Below are 18649 nucleotides of genomic sequence, written 5' to 3'. Positions count from 1 at the left end.
TCACAGAAGCAGAAACTCTAGGGCTCAACGTCACTTATAACGAGGGAAATGCAATTTAAAACAATAAAACACTATTTCACATGTAGAAGATTGGCCAAACTTTTTAAAAAGTGTGATCACATCTAGTATTGGCAAAGAGGCAGAGAAATGGTGGGAGTGTGAATTGCTATAAACACTTTAGAAAGCAATATGGTAAGGTTGGTAAAGCTGAAGAAACCCAGCCTCTGATCCACCAGTTCATCTTCTAAGTATATACCCTAGAGATACACGCACAGGGAGACAAGTACACGAAGGTCATTACTGAATTGCTTGAGATAGCAATAAATAAATAAATAAATAAAAGGAAACAATTCATCAACCAGAAAATGGGCACATGAGTTATGAATACTCCTACTATAAAATATTCTATACAGCAGTAAAAAAAGAATATATGAAACTACTTTACTGTAGTTCTTAACTTGGATGTACGTGCATTGTATCAGAACGTCTGAGGGAAGAGCCCCCGCATTGGTATTACTTAAAGCTCCCCACGTGATCCCACATGCAGCCAAGGTTGAGAACTACTGACCTAGAGCCACTGTTATCAGCATGAATGAATATAAAGAATGTAATGTTAAGCAAAGTAAGGAAGATGTGAAATGACACACTTATACGAAGTTTGAAAAATATATGTTGTTTACGTATATAGAGATATATAGTGATAGTGTAAAAGCTTGCATGGGAATGATAAACACCAAATTTAGGGTAAAGTTTACCTTTGGAAAGAGGAAAAAAAAAAAGAATGATATCAGGGAGCAGTATACAGAGTACTTCAAATCTGTCTGTAATGTTTTACATCTTTAAAAAAAACCTAAAACAAGTATGGAGGAATGCAACGATTAGATGTAGCTTGGTGGTATGTATGTTGGGTGGATGTTCACTACATTATTCTCAGTGCTTTATCTGAGAATGTTTGACATAGTTCATAATATCAAAAAGAAGGAATGGTGGTTGTGGGGAGAAAAATCAAACAGTATCAAAGTGTAAAAAGTGAAGAGTTTCTCTCCTCTTCAACATCTTTTTCGCACTTTCTAAGAAATAGCCACTGTTGGTAGCTTCTTGTGCATCCTTCTGAGCATTCTCCTTGCAGATGTTTGTAAAGTCCTTATAAGGAAGGGGAAATGTGCTTATCTCCCTTGAGCAAACCACATTTATGGCATCCACAGACCTTGCTTGCTTTTCCCATCCCAAAGTTGTGACCAAAGTATTGCTGCCTCCTAGGGGGGAGAATGATATATTTAGAGTTGAGGTTTTTTGTTTCTGTTACTCATTCTCTTATTAATTCAGGTAATGTGTATTGAGTGCTGCAGCAGGCCAGCACTGTTTTAGGTATAGGTACCCCAAGGAAAAAGACATGTCTCAGTGCTCTTGGAGCTTGTGTTCTAGAGGAGGAAACAGAAGGAAATGAGCACTTGCTGTACAGAGCGATAAATGCTACTATAGAAGAAATGAATGTGCTTTGGGGAGCACTCAGCAGGAGGCCTGAGGTGAAGGGGAGTTGCAGGGGCTTCCTGGGGAAAAAAGTGATGACTAGCAGAGTGAAGAAGGGTGAGCAGGAGCTGGTCTAGATGGAAGTTAAGGAGGAGTATGGTCCCAGCACAGAGCAGGGACAGCAGGCATGAAGACCTGCAGTGGCAAGCGGATGTCTGTCGAGGAGCTGAAAGGCCAGCCTGGCTGCTGCCAAGGAGTGAGCCGAGGACAGTCAGAAGCCAACATCACCAAGGCAAGGGCTGCCATCATCAAAAGTGTATTTTTAAAAGCCACTAAAGCCTTTGTCAAGTTGAATATATAAATATAAAACTCATAGTTGCATTTGACTTGTATCCCTACTGATTTCTTTCCTGTGGGTTAATGGCCCTTGATCTTCTGCCTTGTCGCACACATACAGGAATAAACCACTATCTGTGGTGAGCACTGTTGTCGTTTTTTTTCTTAATCGCAATGGAGAACACAAATTTGAGTGTGTATGATGAGAATATGGGTATTCAGAGATGGAGTTAACAGGGAAATCCTCTCAAAGTTTTAAAGGATATGAATTCCCTGAAAGGGGCCTTTGCCTGAAAAGAAAATAGACTAACACTCCATAAACTTATCAAGTCAACATAACCCAGGCCTCTTTTTCAGGCCTGAAAGTGGCCTAGCTAATCCCTAAGAGTTGCCAGGATAGGGGTGCGGGGGATTGTTTTGGAGGGGCAGACAGTGGTTGGTGACAGCAATCAGGGACTTCAGTTTACCTGTCCTGACTGTGATAGTTGGTGGCCCCTGTAAGGTGATGCTGCAGTTTATGCTTCCCTTTCTCCAGTATCTCTCATCTCCTGCCGTGTTCACTGTGGGGAAAGTCACTGTGCTTGAGCCTATGCTCTAATCTAGTGGTTATCCAGCCACGGCAGGCATCAGAACCTTCTGGAGGGCTTGTGGAAAAATGGATTGCTGGGCCTTACCCTCAGAGTTTCTGAATCACTGGGTCTGAGGTTGCTGGTCTGGGGGCCACGTTTTGGGAGCCACTGGCTTAGATCATCAGCTGACAGACTGAGCCCCCTCAAATCACTCCCGAAATTTTCCAAGACCTAGAGGCCTAGCAAATGTTTCCTTCTTTTCGTACAACCCTCATTCCACTCATGAGGGGGAAACATCTGTCCGTGTCTCTATAGCTCCTCTATTTCTCAGCTCAGAAATATCCTAAGTAAAAACCGCCTAAACCCAACCCCTCACTCTTGTCTATATGAGCCCTGCAGGGAGGGGAGGAACGGGTTAGGTAGTGGGGAGGGGGTTGGAGAAGTCCTCTCCTCCTCCCAGAAAATCCTGCTCAGGGGGCAACATGGGGAAACATGGTAGAGCATTGCTCTCTGCTGTTGCTGGGGTGCCCGGGGCAAAGGCTTGGCGACGGGGAGATTGAAATGGACTCTGCGTGTATGTGCGAGTGTGTGCACATGCGCACATGCAAACACAGAGCCCTGACTCCCGCCTGCTGAAAGGAACAAATAATCAAAGAAGGAAGATGATACCCCATGTTACAAGAGTAATAATAACAATAGTATCTGATCTTTGTTGAACAATATGTGCCAGGCTTTACATGTATTACTTGATTTTAAAATCTTTGCATGATCCCAGGGAAGTAGGTACTGTTATTGTCCCTCTTTAAAAGACGTGGTAACTGAGACTCACAGAGGTTAAGTGACTTCACCAAGGTCACAGTTAATAAGTGGAAGATACCAGTGCAACTTCCAAGATTATCTGGTAGAATCAATAAACATGTCCAATGCTTGTTTGAATAAACAGATGGGGATAGCAGATCTGTCTTCTTCTGTCATGAAAAATATCTTTTGTAAATCCATTCTCCCTCCCATGCCCTGGTGAGGTAGTATTAACATCAAAGGGAACACTGTGACCTGTGTTACCTTTGTGCCTCTACCATGGAGTGCTTTTGCCACATGAGACTGGTTCAGGTTCACCCTCATTATAATCAGCACTCCAAGGGCCTACTGACGTAAAGATGGTCTCCCTAGAATCTTTTCTAACTTTCAGTTTTCTGTATTTCAGCCTGAAGAAATAATTTATTCTGATACTAATAAAAGCATGGTGGAAGATCTAAAGAACAGGTATGATCTCTATTTATATATTATGAGTATCATGTTTTCTCTCTAATCTCTCATTCAGCCACCCTTCAGTCCTCTAACCCAGGCTCTCAAAATACCCATTAGATTCAGCAACAGGAGCATGAAATGCAGATTATAATCGTTCCACTGAGTCATCTGTCTCTTGGTGCATCAAAAGTCACCCCTCCGCTATCCAGGGTGCTTCTTGAAAACACATGCCAAGTTAAATATGGTTGCATCTGGAAAACACCGTGGGCTGCCGTTAGGAAGTTCTCAACACAGACACCTGTTGAGCCGTATAGTAATAATAATGCAGTAGCTAACACTTCTTGAAAGGACAGGAAGGTAAATGGCCCACAACCTGGTGTGTGGTAAAAAGAGCCAAGCTGGGTGGCAGCAACATCAGTACTGTCCCTCGTAGGCACCCTCCCCCTCCCCCCACCACACACACACACACACACACACACACACACACACACACACACGTCCGGAGGAGTGGTTGAGTCAAGCCCAAAGGGTCACAGCCTTGCAGCAGACCTCACTCCTACTCCAGATGTGTCAGAACCTTCTAGATCTGACTACCTCCAGTGACTCATGCTGACACAGCAGGCTGGCATGTAAGCCGCTACCAACTAATTGAAACAGAATATGACAAAAAGCATTTTGCCACTCCCTTTTCTCACTAGCACACAACTCTCACCTCTTATTCCCCTCCTTCTTCCCCAACTCTTAACAAAAAAGGAATAAAAGCACTAGGAAAATGGTCCCCAACTTCTGGTTTTCATCAGAAATTGCTTCTAGAACTATTTTAAAATATAGGTGCCAGAGGTCAAGACCAGACCTGTTGAATCACTATCTGGAAGATAGTGAAATATTTTGATAAAGTCCTACAGGTGATTCTGGCGTATAGCCGTGACTATGACTCTCTGCAAACTCGAAACCGCTTAGTCACTTTATGGACTCAGCTAGAGGAGAGGCCCACCAGCTTCTTCCGGAGCACACAACGATTCTGCCCAGAGGAGAAGCTTCCATCAACCAACTCACACTGTGCTCCACTTTCTCCCCTCCCCGAAACAGTTTCTCAGCAGGCACTGTTTTAGAGGCGGCATAGGTAGGCAAAACTCCCTGCCCTCGTGGAGCATACGTTCTGGTAGGGAAACTGCTCATCATACTGACCAGTCCAGTGCTTCATTTCCTCCCAATGCTGCTTGCTGAATTAACTGGTCCAGTTACCCCATTCCTGCTAACATTATCCCAGACAAGATATCTGAATTTTTATAAAGGCATTTCTTGGAAACACAATGTCTTATGTCAAAGGAGGGTCTTGGAGAATAGGAATGCCAACCCAGTAATCAGATGGTAGGCAAATCACACCCAGTAGGCAGATATCCCTAGCCATAGAGGTCTGGTTTTCTCCTAAATCAAAAAAGTATCATTCTCATACTTGAGAAAAAGTGACAAAACTTTTTCCACATTTATTTAAATGAGTTGTAATTTATCATAAAATAATCTTTGCATTCTTACCTTAGGATTGAAAGAACTCTGAAATATAAAATAATGGAATGGCGACCTAAACAGCCAACACGTTGGAATAGACAATGTACTTTCATTTTAAGACAAATCCTTCCTAAGTTAGAGCTTGGCACCGGAAACGTTGTTTCATCTGAAGAAGAGAGTGAATTTGAAAGACTGCTACAATTTTATTGGGTTTGTATATGATTTAATGCATTAATGTCATTTGTTTTATCTATGTTATTAATTGCCAGATGATACTAATCTTAAGTATCCCTGAAATGCCTTTTATCTTGATCTTAGGTGATACATGCTATGGCATTAAAATGCATTTACTTATAGACTGAGAAATTTCAAATGTAGTGAGTAACTAGTACCATGACCAGATTGCATGACATTTTCTTGGAATCAGTTTTTTAATGTATAAACCACAAACTTTGGAAAGAGATACCCAAAAGGAAACCACTTGCAACTAAGAAACTAAAACATGATTTCTAGATGGTACAGTAATAGAATGGATTCCATGTCCTTGCTTCTGGGCAAGAGGACTAAGGCAAGCTTTAATATCTTCTACATGCAAATTATTCTCAACTTTATACATCCAGCCTGGACTTCTGACCTCCTCTCATATATTCACCAGCACATTTGACATCATCATGGATGGTAGAAAGGCACTTCAAACTCAGTTAAGTCCATAATCAGACATGGTGGGCATCTGGTGTATTGTTAGGGTCCTTCTTTTCTTCCCCTATGATATCCTTAGTTATGGAATCCTCTCACCTCCTTTTCCCTATGAATTGTTCCAGTGGTTTTTTGGAAGTCCCAGCCTCTCAAGAGTGATATTCCTTCCCCCTACTATCCCGTAGACTAGAAGATGTCTCCTCGGGAAACCCTCTAAGAGAAGAAAGGAAGGAATCTGTTGGGAGTTTATACTCAGGCTGCCAGGGAGGGATCTGCAGGCACTATTCATTCATGAATAGGGAGGAAGTTGTTTTGTTTTGCTTTCTTTTTAATAGAATTAGGGGGTAAAGAGATAAGCAAAGCATAGTTAAGTATAAGCCAAGGTTTAAAACTTGGAATTCCTTTGTAAAATTATCTGCTATTTAGTAACACACATTCATGAACCTAGACCGAATCCTGCAGCTTGGGTTCAAATCCTGGCTCAACCACTCATTAACTTTGACCAGATTGCCTAACTTCTCTATACCTTCTACCCCACGGCTCAAGATAAACAGGGATAAAAAGAGTTACCTGCTTTGTGGTTGTGGTGAGGATTAAGTGAGCTGCTTAACCATAGCACCCAGCACTTAGTAAATGTTAACTATTATTTGTATCCTATGTGGCAGCCATTGTGCTAGACACTTGGGGTTATGACAGTAAACAAGACAGATACAATCTTGAGCATTCACAGAGACTGTGGGCTAGTTTGAGAAATGGACCAGAAAACGAGTAATTGCAGTATATTTTATTAAATAAGCTAGGAAAGGACAGTGTCCTATGCAACCACAAGAGAAGAGCACATCAACAGATTTAAAGATCAGGAAAAGCCTCCTGAAGTAAGCAAACTAAGTCTTGAAAGAAGCTAATGACTGTCCTTTGTATATTCTTAAATAGAAAATTTTACATGGGACCATGTTCCGTACCCCTTAATTCTGTCATATGGTTATCAATAAATATAAACTGAATCAATGTTAAATAAATTCTTCCAAAGTGCTCCCTTAAATCTGTCACTTATAGGATCAAGGTTTCCTTGCTGGCAGTTTGCGATTCCAGAAAGGGTGCAAATGTGTGGAATGCTAAGTGTGCAGCCTCTGGCATTAGACAGACCCGGTTCTGCTCCTCTCTCTGTAAAGTGGGGATTATAACAAAGCCTACCTCATAGGGTTGTTTGAGGATTAAATATGTATGTGAAGTATTTAGCATTGTGCCTAGAACATAGTAAGCACCCACAAAATGATAACTATTATTATTATTTTATGACTTCCATTTCTTTGAGGCTTCTGTAATCTCTTTGCATCCAGTAATTCTCCATCACCTACGTGACCGTAATGTGGTTTGACGTGTTATTCTGCCATTTGTCTAGGTCGCAGGATTTCCTATCCAGATGCCATACACTGATGTACAGTCAGTTATTGATGCTGTGTATCAAACTGGAATTCATTCCTCTGAATTTCCTCAGACAGAATTTGCTCTAGCTGTGTATATTCACCCCTACCCAAACAACATATTATCTGTTTGGGTCTATTTGGCTTCATTAGCGCGGTATCAGTGAAAAGGAATAAGGGAAAAGGGAAAGATTGTACATAGCCCCCCTCCAACCAGAAGCCAAACTTTTCTAGTACTTGGGATTTTCCTATTTATCCTCAAATCCAGACAGGTGTGAGCCCAATTTTTGGTTCACTTATAGAGTTGGGCACAAGACTCACTCCCTGAGTCTTTGAGGACAAGCATAAATGACCTCCTCACCGGAGACCTCGTCAGGGAGGACACTTTGGGAAGTCTGGCGCCTTGGGTCGCTGTCTACGGTAGGTCTTATTCTGGGAAAGAAGCAATTCTGACTTCTCTCTGAATCAGTGTTACTCAAATTGGGGGCCCCACACCACCTCCATCAAAATCACCTGGAAAGCCTTATTGAAAATGCAGAATCCCACATCCCACCCAGGACCTACTAAATGGGGATCTCTGGGAGTACAGCTCCAGAACCTACTTTATTTTAAACAAGCTCCCCAGGTAACTCTCTTGACCAGTTAAGAGTGAGAACCTTACCTTATAGAGTGTTGTCTTTACTGAAGTGAGGCTAGTACATCTGATGCTGGTTCTGATGGAATTCCAGGCAGAAGTTATTCAAATAGAAACCCAAGGTCATTGCTTCTCGTGAGATAAAAGATTATTTCACTGGTTAAGAATAAGAGGGAAATATGCCATGTTGGGTTGAGGACCGCTTCTGGCGGCTTCTCAAAAATTTTCTCTTTAGATGCCACTGACCTGAAGTCATTTCATCTCCAAGTATTTGGAAGGGACTCCCAGGAAACACTACCTAAATGCTTTCCTGATTCTGTGACAAAGGGAGAAAATGGTCTTACCAAATCCCAGAGCTCCTTTTTTTCTTAATGAGCAGCCCCCCATTCTGCCTCTGGCACTTTTCTGCTGCTTTTCTTTCACAACGGTGCCCCCAAGGAGACCCATCTAGGGCCTCAAGAAAGAGTGGATAGGTATCTAAGTAGGAAACACTGTACTTTCTTGTATTTGATTGTTCTGTGCTTCATTGAGAAGAGTATTCATACAGTTTATTTAAATGTTACATAACAACTTATTTTTTTTAATCAAAAGATACAGATTTCCAAAGGTTTTATATGATGAGAGCAGTTTTATATGAGGTAAAAGTCATAAAAAGGAAATTCACTTCTCCTGCTGTAGTGGCACTGGGGCTTCTTGAGTCACTCCCACAAGCAGAGAGCAGAGACCCCAAATTCATCCTCAGGGAACCCTCAGTCTGTATCCCCTCCCCCAATATACCTGCATAGGTTGATGCCAGAGAAGACCTCATTTATTTGCAGGGTGTTAGTCTCGGACCAAACTCAAGATTACTAGAAGAGTAGAAAGAGTGGGCATGTGGGTAAAGAGAATGCTTTCTCTGCAAGGTTAAAACCTAGTTATATATGTCCTCTGACATGCATGAGAAAAATGATCAGAATTTTTGTTTTTATTTGAATGTTTGTGTTTAAGTGCTATAGGAAGTTTTGTTATTAACAAGTCTCCCACACTGATTGGGGTAGCACAGAATTGTATCTATGAAAAGACAAGTTTGCCAAAGAAATGCTGAATTCATGCAGTTCATTTTTGTGACACACTGAATGTTTACATAGCTATTTTGCTAATCGTTTGTGGTTTTAGAATTGATAGGCCACTTGAGAGTAAGGTAGAAAGTGTTCATAGGCACGTGTGTATTGTATTCTGTATTATATGCATTTTTAAATATGTGTATGTGTTTCTCAACTAAAAATTTTTCCTAAAAATTGTGATTGTCTATAATGAACCAATGTTTTCATTTTACTGTTTTAAAAATACATGATATTAAATGTAACATGCAATTATAAAATTCTATGAATCGTTCCACAAATAATTACAAAGCATCCATTATGTACCAGACACCTTATATGTGCTGGAGGACAGTAGTGAAAAGACATTCTTACAAGGGAAGTTTACATTCTTACAAGGGAAACAGCTCAGAAGCAAATAAACAGTAAGTAAGTGAGATCATTTCAGGATATGATGAGTGCTATAAAGCAGTGGTCCTCAACCTTTTTGGCACCAGGGACCGGTTTTGTGGAAGACAATTTTTCCACGGACGGCGGTGGGGGAGTGGAGGGGGTGGGGTGGGATGGCTCAGGCGGTAATGCGAGCAGCGGGGAGCGGCAGATGAAGCTTCGCTCACTCGCCCACCGCTCACCTCCTGCTTGGCGGCCCGGTTCCTAACAGGCCGCTGACGGGAGGCTGGGGACTCCTGCTATAAAGGAAGCAAAAAGGTTGGCATGATGGAGAAGGACTTTATTGGGGATGGAGGATATAAGCAGTGTAGTGAGGGAAGGCCTCTCCACGGAGATAATGTTTGAGCGGAGATTTAAAAGATGATTTATCAAATAGAATTGCATTCAGTTGCATGTAACAGAAACCTAATCACAGTAGCGTAACCAAATAGGGATTATACAACTGCCAAGTGTGAAGGAGGCAGTCCAACTCTAGTGCAGTAGCTCTGTGATGTCAGAAGTGTACTAATCTTCATCCGTCTTCTTCACCATCTCTAAGGAGACTTCTGTCCTCTTTCTCAGTGGCTCTCAAACTTCAGCATGCCTAAGAGTCACCTGAAGACTTTGTTGAAACACAGATTGCTGGGCCTAACCTTCAGAGTTACTGATTCAGTGGGATCTGGGGTGGGGCCTGATAATTTGCATTTATAACAAGTTCCCAGGTGATATTGAGACTGCTGACCTGGGAACCACAGAGGACGTAGCCTCGCAGTCATTTTCATGGCAAGAAAATGCAGAAAGGGAAGGAGGAGGTAGAAAAGGCCTCTGGTTTAGCTCTTTTAAAAGGCTTTCCGGGAGGCTGTGTCCAGTAACTTCTACTTACATTCCATTGGCCAGAATTGCATCACTCCTAGCCACAAGAGAGGCCAGAGATCAAGTATTTTAAATGGACATATTGCTCTCCCAGTAAAATCAGGGTTCTGTTGGTGAGGAAGTAGGGGAGGATGGCTATTGGGTAGGCATCTGTGACTTCCACAGTTGAGAGGAAGCCAGTCATGCAGAGACCTGTGGCAAAAGCATTTCAGGCAGAGGAGACTGCAATTACAAAGGCCTCTAGTCCAGAAAGAGACTTATATGGAGAGGGAAGGGTAGTAGCACATAAGGTTGGAGAGGTAGACAAGGACCAGATCGCAGAGGTCATGGTAAAGAGTTTGTATTTTATTTAAAGTATAATAGCAAATCAATCATTGAAAGATTTTAGGTAACCGAATAAAGTAGTATTTTTCCTTTTTTATATTTGAGAAGACTTTAAAATTATTTTTAGAGGGACTTATTATTTGTGCATAAAAATGATCATGTTTTAAAGTGCAGGTTTTCTTTTTCTTTTCCTTTTCTGCTTGGGTCCCTGTCCTACTATTCTCCCCTCCTCCACCCACATTATTCACTCCACCCACCCCCTTACCAACAGGTATCTTCCACTTACCAACATTCTCATGTATACATATATACATATATGCATATGTTCCTGTTTGTTTTATAAAAATGGGACCACATTGTGTATGCTTTCCTGCATGTTATTTTTCTCCTTCAAAAATAGTGAAAATACTCCAAGTAAACTAATTCATTCTTCTTAAAACATCCATATTATTCTAAAGTGTGGGCAGGACCACTACGTGCACTTAAGCAGCTTGTGTGCCACACAACTCACAATTTATGTGCAAGGGCCCCTGGAGTTGTATATTATGTGACAGCCCTGGTTGTGAATATTATCTATTATAGTTTATTCATCATTCTCCTACCGATAAGAATAACTTCTGATCCAGTTGATCAAAGTGTTGTTTAGTTTTTCTGTATCCTTGCTGTTTTTCTGTATACTAGTTCTATCAGTTACTGAGAGAGGAGAATTGAAGTTGCCAACTGTAATTATGAGTTTGTCCATTTCTTCTTTTAGTTCTATCAGTTTTTGCTCCATGTATTTTGAAACTCTGCTGTTAGATGCACACAGATTTAGAATTTATGTCTTCTTGGTGAATTAACCCATTTATCATTGTGCAATGTTCCTCTTTATCCTTAGCAATTTTCTTTGCTCTGAACTCTATTTTGGCTGATGTTTATATAGCCACTCCACCTTCTTTGGATTAGTGTTTACCTGGTGTATATATTTTCATCTTTTTATTTTTAATTTAATTTAATTTTATTTTATTTTTTTGCGGTACGCAGGCCTCTCATTGCTGCGGCCCCTCCCACTGCGGAGCACAGGCTCCGGACGCACAGGCCCAGCGGCCATGGCTCACGGGCCCAGCCGCTCCGCGGCACGTGGGATCCTCCCGGACCGGGGCACGAACCCGCGTTCCCTGCATCGGCAGGCAGACTCTCAACCACTGCGCCACCAGGGAAGCCCCTCATCTTTTTATTTTTAATGTATCTATATAATTATATTTGAAGTGAGTTTTTTGTAGATAGCATATAGTTGGGTTATGTTTTCTTTTTTAATACCTTTTGACAATTTCTTTTTTAATTGGAATATTTAGACTGTTTACACTTAATACAATTATTTATGTTTGGACTTAGGTCTACCATTTTATTATTTGTATTCCATTTGTTCCATCTGTTTTTGTCCCACTGTTTTCTCTTTCCTACATTATTAGGTTATTTGAACATTTCTTAGCATTTCATTTTAATATATCTATTATTATTATTTTTATTTTATTTATTTATTTATTTTTTGCGGTACGCGGGCCTCTCACTGTGGTGGCCTCTCCCGTTGCAGAGCACAGGCTCCGGATGCGCAGGCTCAGTGGCCATGGCTCACTGGCCCAGCCGCTCCGCGGCTTGTGGGATCCTCCCAGACCGGGGCACGAACCTGTGTCCCCTGAATCGGCAGGAGGACTCTCAACCACTGCGCCACCAGGGAAGCCCCTATTATATTTTTTACTATACATTTTTGTATATATTTTTTAAAGTTTCTTTGAGGATTGTAGTATACATAGTTAACTTTTCACAGTCTACTTAGAATTTTTTTTTTTACCACTTTAAGTGGATTGTAGAGCTATTACCACCTTATATGTTTCTTTTTTTGTTTTAGGTTTTTTTTTCCTTTTTATTTTTTAAATTTTAATTTTATAATGGAGTATAGCTGATTTACAATGTTATGTTTCTTTTGGGTGTACAGTAACTTGATTCACTTATACAGAGACATCTATATATTCTTTTTTTTTTCTTTTTCCTTTCTTTTTTTTTAATTGGGGTATAGTTGTTTTACAATGTTGTGTTAGTTTCTACTGTACAGCAAAGTGCAGTACCCTGTGCTATGCAGCAGGTTCTCATTAGTTATCTATTTTATATGTATTAGTGTATATATGTTAGTCCCAATCTCACAATTCATCCCACCCTCCTTTCCCCCCTTGGTGTCCATATGTTTGTTTTCTACATCTGTGTCTCTCTTTCTGCCTTGCAAACTGGTTCATCTGTACCATTTTTCTAGATTCCACAAATATGCATTAACATACTATATTTGTTTTTCTCTTTCTGACTTACTTCACTCCGTATGACAGTCTCTAGGTCCATCCACATCTCTACAAATGACCCAATTTCGTTCTTTTTTATGGCTGAGTAGTATTCCATTGTATATATGTACCACACCTTCTTTACCATTTGTCTGCCGATAGATATTTAGGTTGCTTCCATCCACCTTATATGTTTCTTTACATTTCTGCCTTTATGCCATATATATATATTTTTTTTTTAAGATAAAGAATTGTCTCATGCAATAATGAAGGCTGAGAAGTCCCAAGATCTGCAGTCAGCAAGCTAGAGACTGAGGGGAGCCAATGGCGTAAGTTCCAGTCTGAAAGCCAGGGGGCTCAAGACCCTCAAAGTGTCAGTGTTTTTGTTTTGAGTTTGAAGGCTGATAAAGATCTGTGCCCCACCTCATAAGCAGTCAGGCAGGAGGAGTTCCTTCTCATTCACAGGAAGGTCTGCCTTTTTGTTGTATTCAGGCCTTCAGCTGATTGAATGAGGGCCACCCACATTAGGAAGGTGTGATATTATGATATAATAAATATATATTTGATCTTTGTCTCAGTTCTGACACAGAGCTTCTAAAACCCTTGGAATTTCCTGAGTGATGGGGGTGAGAGAAGTATCTTTTGATATTCATAAGCCCCTTTCAAGCATATACCTGAGTTCATGCTAACAAGGTACCTCTTGGTGGGCCCCTAGATAGCTTCAGGATGGGGGCTGGAACCAATGCATGATTAATTAAATCACTGGCCATTGGTAATTAACTCAATATCCAACCTGTCCCCTTTCCCTGGAAGTCAGGGAATAGGGCTGAGAGTTCCAACCCTTTAAACACATATAAAGAAGAACTAATACTTAAACTTCTCAAACTATCCCCAAAAAATTGAAGAGGAGGGAAACTCCCAAAGTCATTCTATGAGGCCACCATTACCCTGATATCAAAATCAGACAAAGACACTAAAAAAAAGAAAAAGAAAATTCCAGGCCAGTGTCTCTGTTGAAGATAGATGCAAAGGTCCTCAAGAAAATATTAGCAAACAAATCATTAAGAAGATAGACAGATAGATAGACAGATGGATAGACATGTACTTGCCACCATTCTGTTACTTGGTTTCTGGTGGTTTTTGTAGTTCTTCTCTATTCTTTTCTTTTAGTTTCTTCCCTTGTGGTTTCTCTAGTGGTATGCTTGTGTTCCTTTCTCTCTAGTTTTTGGGTATCTATCGTAGGTTTTGATTTGTAGTTACCATGGGATTTATATATGTTGACCTATAACTGTATCTACTTGTTTTAAACTGGTATTCATTTAAGTTTAAACATATTCTAAAAGATCTACATTTTTTTACTCCTCTCTCCCCTGTTTTGTGTTTTTGATGTCATATTTTACATCTTCATGTTTATCCCTAAACTGTTTATTGTGTTTATAGTTGATTTTACAATTTGTGTCTTTTAATCTTTATACTAGCTTATTTAAGTGGTTGATCCACAGCCTTTACTAGTGGGATTTTCCCTTTTCTATAACTTCTTACTTCTTGTTGTAGCCTTTTCTTTTCCACTTAGAGAAGATCCTTTAATATTTCTTCTAGGGTCAGTTTAGGATTGATGAACTCTTTTAGTTTTTGCTTGTCTGAGAAGTTCTTTCTCTTTCCTTCAATTCTGAACGATAACTTTGCTGGGTAGAGTATCCTAAGTTGTAGGTTTTTCCCTCTCAAGACTTTAAATATATCATGCCACTTCCTTCTGGCTTGCAAAGTTTCTGCAGAAAAACCAGCTGATATAGCCTTATGAAGTTCCCTTTTGTATGACTCTTTGTTTTTCTCTTGCTGCCTTTAGAATTGTCTCTTTATCTTTTGCCATTTTAATTATTATATGTCTTGGTGTGGGTTTATTTGGGTTCATCTTGTTTGGGACTCTCTGCTTCCTGGACCTAGGTATCTGTTTCCTTCTTTAGGTTTGGGATTTTTTTCAGCCATTATTTTATCAAATACTTTTTGGCCCTTTACTCTCTCTCTTCTCCTTCTGGGAACCCTATGATGCAAGTGTTCATACACCTGATGCTGTCTTAGAGGTCCCTTAAACTTCTCTCATTTTTTTAAAATTTGTTTTTCTTTTTGTTGTTCTGATTTGGTGATTTCCATTATTCTATTTTCCAGATCACTTATGTGTTCTTCTGTATCACCTAGTCTGCTCTTAATTCCTAGTGTGTTTTTTTAATTTCAGTTATTGTATTCTTCAGTTCTGATTGGTTCTTTTTATATTTCTAGTTCCTTGCTAAAATTCTCAGTATGTTTCTTTATTCTTTTCCCTAGTTCAGTTGGCGTTCTTATTACTAATATTTTGAACTCTTTATCTGGTAAATTATCAATCTCTTTTTCATTAATTGTTTTTTTCAGGTTTTTTATTTTTTCCTGTTATTTTGTTTGGAACAAATTCCTCTGGCTTCTCATTTTGCCTACCTTCCTCTGTCTCTATGAAGTTACACGAGGGACTTCCCTGGTGGCGCAGTGGTTAAGAATCCACCTGCCAATGCAGGGGACACAGGTTCGAGCCCTGGTCCAGGAAGATCCCACATGCCGTGGAGAAACTAAGCCCGTGCACCACAACTACTGAAGGCCGCATGCCTAGAGCCCGTGCTCCACAACAAGAGAAGCCACCGCAATGAAAAGCTTGCGTACAGCAATGAAGAGTAGCCCCCACTCGTCGCAACTAGAGAAAGCCTGCGTGCAGCAACGAAGACCCAATGCAGCCATAGATAAATAGATAAATTTAATTTAAAAAAATTAGGTGAAACAGTTACCCATTCCAGTCTTAAAGCGTTGTCCTTGCATGGGAGCATTCCTCTGCAGTCTACACTTGGGATTCGGTGGGGGAGCTGGATCTGAAGTAAGCACAGGTCATGTCTTCCCCCCAGAGTGTGCTGGCAGCTATCACTTGGTGGGAGATGGGGCTGGAGGGGGACGGGCTAGAGCCTGAGCCAGGTGTGAGCCAGGGCTTCTCCTAACCTCAGTGGCTGTCACAGCCCTGTGGGGGCAATGGCAGGTCCCAAGGTACTGGAGCAGAAGCCCTGAGGGTTGGGTAGGAGCTGGTTCTGTTCCGTCTAGGTGTGCACTCTCCCTGCTCTCAGCAACGTCTTTACCTTAGAGGGGAGCAGCACTAGAGCAAGGAGGGCTGGAGTGGGCACCGGTGCAGGTTGGGGCTTGTGCTGGGGTGGTTCCAGCACACCAGTCATAGCTCAGGACAGCTCCCCATCCGCCACTTCCATGAGCACCAATAATGCCCACCCTTGCGCCATTCAGACGCAGTGCTGGGTCCAAGCTGGCCACTCTCCTGGGCACAGTAGCCTTCACCCTAGTGGGGAACTGCACTGGGGGTAGAGGTGCCAGAGCGGGTGCTTGGCATGGGCTGGGGCCCATGCTGGGGTGGTCATGGGAAACTGACCAGAGTCCTGGGCAGTTTCAGTCTGTTTCCTCTACCTTTTCCAGTAGTAAACAAGCATGGGTGCACTTTTCTTGAGCAGAGTTTAGGTTTCGTATAGCCCTCCTGTTAGTCCCACTGGTTTTCAAACCAGCTAAGGGAACTCTTCCTGGTGTCAGATCCCAGGGCCAGGGTGCCCAATATGTGGTTCAAACTGTTCACTCCCCAGGGAGGATCTCTGAGCCCTTGTAATCTCCCTCCTCTTCTGTGTCCCCCTCTAGGGGCACAGGTCCCAGTTCTCTTCCCTTCGTACCTGACTCTGTGTGGATCTTGCTTTACAGCCTTGGTTGTATAAGAGTCGTTCTGCCAGTCTTCAGTTTGTTTTCAGTGAGAATTGCTCCACGTGTAGATGTATTTTCGATGTGTACGTGGAGGGGGGGAGCTCGTTGTCCTTCTATTCCAACATCTTAATCTCGGGCCACGCTGATATGCTTTAAATTTAAAACCTTTACAACTGGATAATGATCAGAGCTTTATGGGGAGTGTTAGGCCTCTTTCACTGTAGAGGACTTTGCAAAATGTCCTCTCATGTCTTTGCAAGAGCAAAGAACCTAAAATGTTAAAGACAGAAGCAATCTCAGTCATCACTCAGTTCACTTTATAGATGAGGAGGGCAGTGACCTGCCTTAAGGCCACTCCACTAAAAAGCAACAAATCAAGAACCAAGAACCAGAGCCCAGGGCTTCTGACTTCAAGTCGTTTGCATCCAGTCGAATATGATGTAGACATTGAAAGGAATTCTGGAGGTCCTGTTATGGAATGTTCACCAGAATATATCGTATGACAAAAGCTAGGGACACAACACGGTGTAATGTGTTACCATTTGTGACAAAATGGGGGAAGGAGATAATGTACATGCATGGTTATAAATATCTGGATATCCCTGGAAGGAAAGAAAAGCAAATAGTAATAATGTTGCCTCTAGGAAGAACTGGGATCAAGGGAGAGAGGGAGAAATGCTAGTCACCGGATACAGTCTTCTACTGTTTGAATGGTTTACCTTTTGCATGCATTCATTTGAATAATGAGTGAATTGTTTAAATAAACAATTTAAAATCAGTAGCTTTTCACTGTCTAAAGTTCAGGGAGTTACAAAAACTCTGCAGACTCTGGTACCCGCTCATCTCTTGCCAAGCCCATCTTGTGCCTTATGCTGCAGGCACATGGGTTCCTTGCAGTTTCCTTACTCTGCTCATTAAATAGAAGTTCTGCCTTTTTAACTGCTTTTAAGACTTCCTATCTCCTCTTCACTCCAGGCATACCCTGTCCTTCATGTTCATTCCAAACGTGCCTTTCCCTTAGGGCCTTTGCATTTACTGTTCTCTCTGCCTGGAACACTCAGCCTCCAGATAGCTGCATGCTCCCTAACCTCCCTCGGGACTTGGCATACCCTACTTATCATAAAACAATGTCCACCCACTGTCACTTTCGTTTCTCTTTTTATGTTTATTTTTCTTCATAGCACTTGTCACTATGTGACTTTGTTTGTTGTTGCTGTTCACTTATTCTCATTAGAATATAAACTGTATTCTATATAGGGAGCAGACTCTATTTTATTTAGGAATTAAGTAAATACCTAAATTGTATCCAGCTTGCCCTAAAGGAATTAATGAAGAAATGTAATAAACCTGAATTTTGCATTTTAGGGACACATTGGGAAAATTATATATATATACTCTCTCACACACAGACACACGCACACACACGCTAAAATGAATACACATACACATTCCAGTCCTTTTATCATATCCAGAAATCCAGAAATTGTGAGAATGATTTCTGAACACATATCTCCCAGTGAAAAACAGCTTGAAAGTAGAAGCCATGAGAGACAGCCTACTTATTAAACTGATGATTATAGTCTGTGACCCATTCTTCTGAAAGTGTTCTTAAATAGGCTCTGGACATTTAAGTTACTGGGAAGCCAAATTATTGTCATAAAGTTGCTTAGGGCACATGAATTGGAACCTGAGGAGGTAGGTACTATTTAAATGCCATTATAAATGGCATGGAGCTTTCAGCCTGACGTGGCCATCTCCTCTCTAGGAAACTAAGATAGGCCAAGGCAGCCTCTCCCCGAATGATGCTGGGCTAGACTGGGCTCTGCCAACTTCTGCTTCTGAGTTTTCCTTGTCTTGCCATTGGTTCCTGGAGCCCCACTCTCCTGAGCATAAGCATTGTGTCACGTGGCTCACATACATATTTGTAGCTGTTCTTCAAGTATATGAAGAGGTCATAACTAAAACTCAGATTCATTCAACA

At 41.3% G+C, this 18649-nt stretch overlaps 1 protein-coding gene across 1 annotated transcript in view; it reads left to right on the top strand.

Annotated features, from left to right (window-relative positions):
• Positions 1-7546, top strand: part of CC2D2B (coiled-coil and C2 domain containing 2B) — a 96579-nt gene extending 89033 nt beyond the window's left edge. The window contains exons 33-35 of the mRNA XM_079900539.1: positions 3580-3638; positions 5165-5342; positions 7231-7546. Of these exons, the coding sequence (XP_079756665.1) occupies positions 3580-3638; positions 5165-5342; positions 7231-7419 (426 nt within the window). The 3' untranslated portion in view covers positions 7420-7546. The remainder of the gene's footprint in view (positions 1-3579; positions 3639-5164; positions 5343-7230) is intronic.
• The last annotated feature ends 11103 nt before the right edge of the window (positions 7547-18649 follow it).

This window comes from Stenella coeruleoalba (assembly GCF_951394435.1).
Source record: "Stenella coeruleoalba genome assembly, chromosome: 16".
In the NCBI taxonomy this organism is placed as follows: domain Eukaryota; kingdom Metazoa; phylum Chordata; class Mammalia; order Artiodactyla; family Delphinidae; genus Stenella; species Stenella coeruleoalba.
This window is presented reverse-complemented; position numbering and strand designations above follow the sequence as displayed.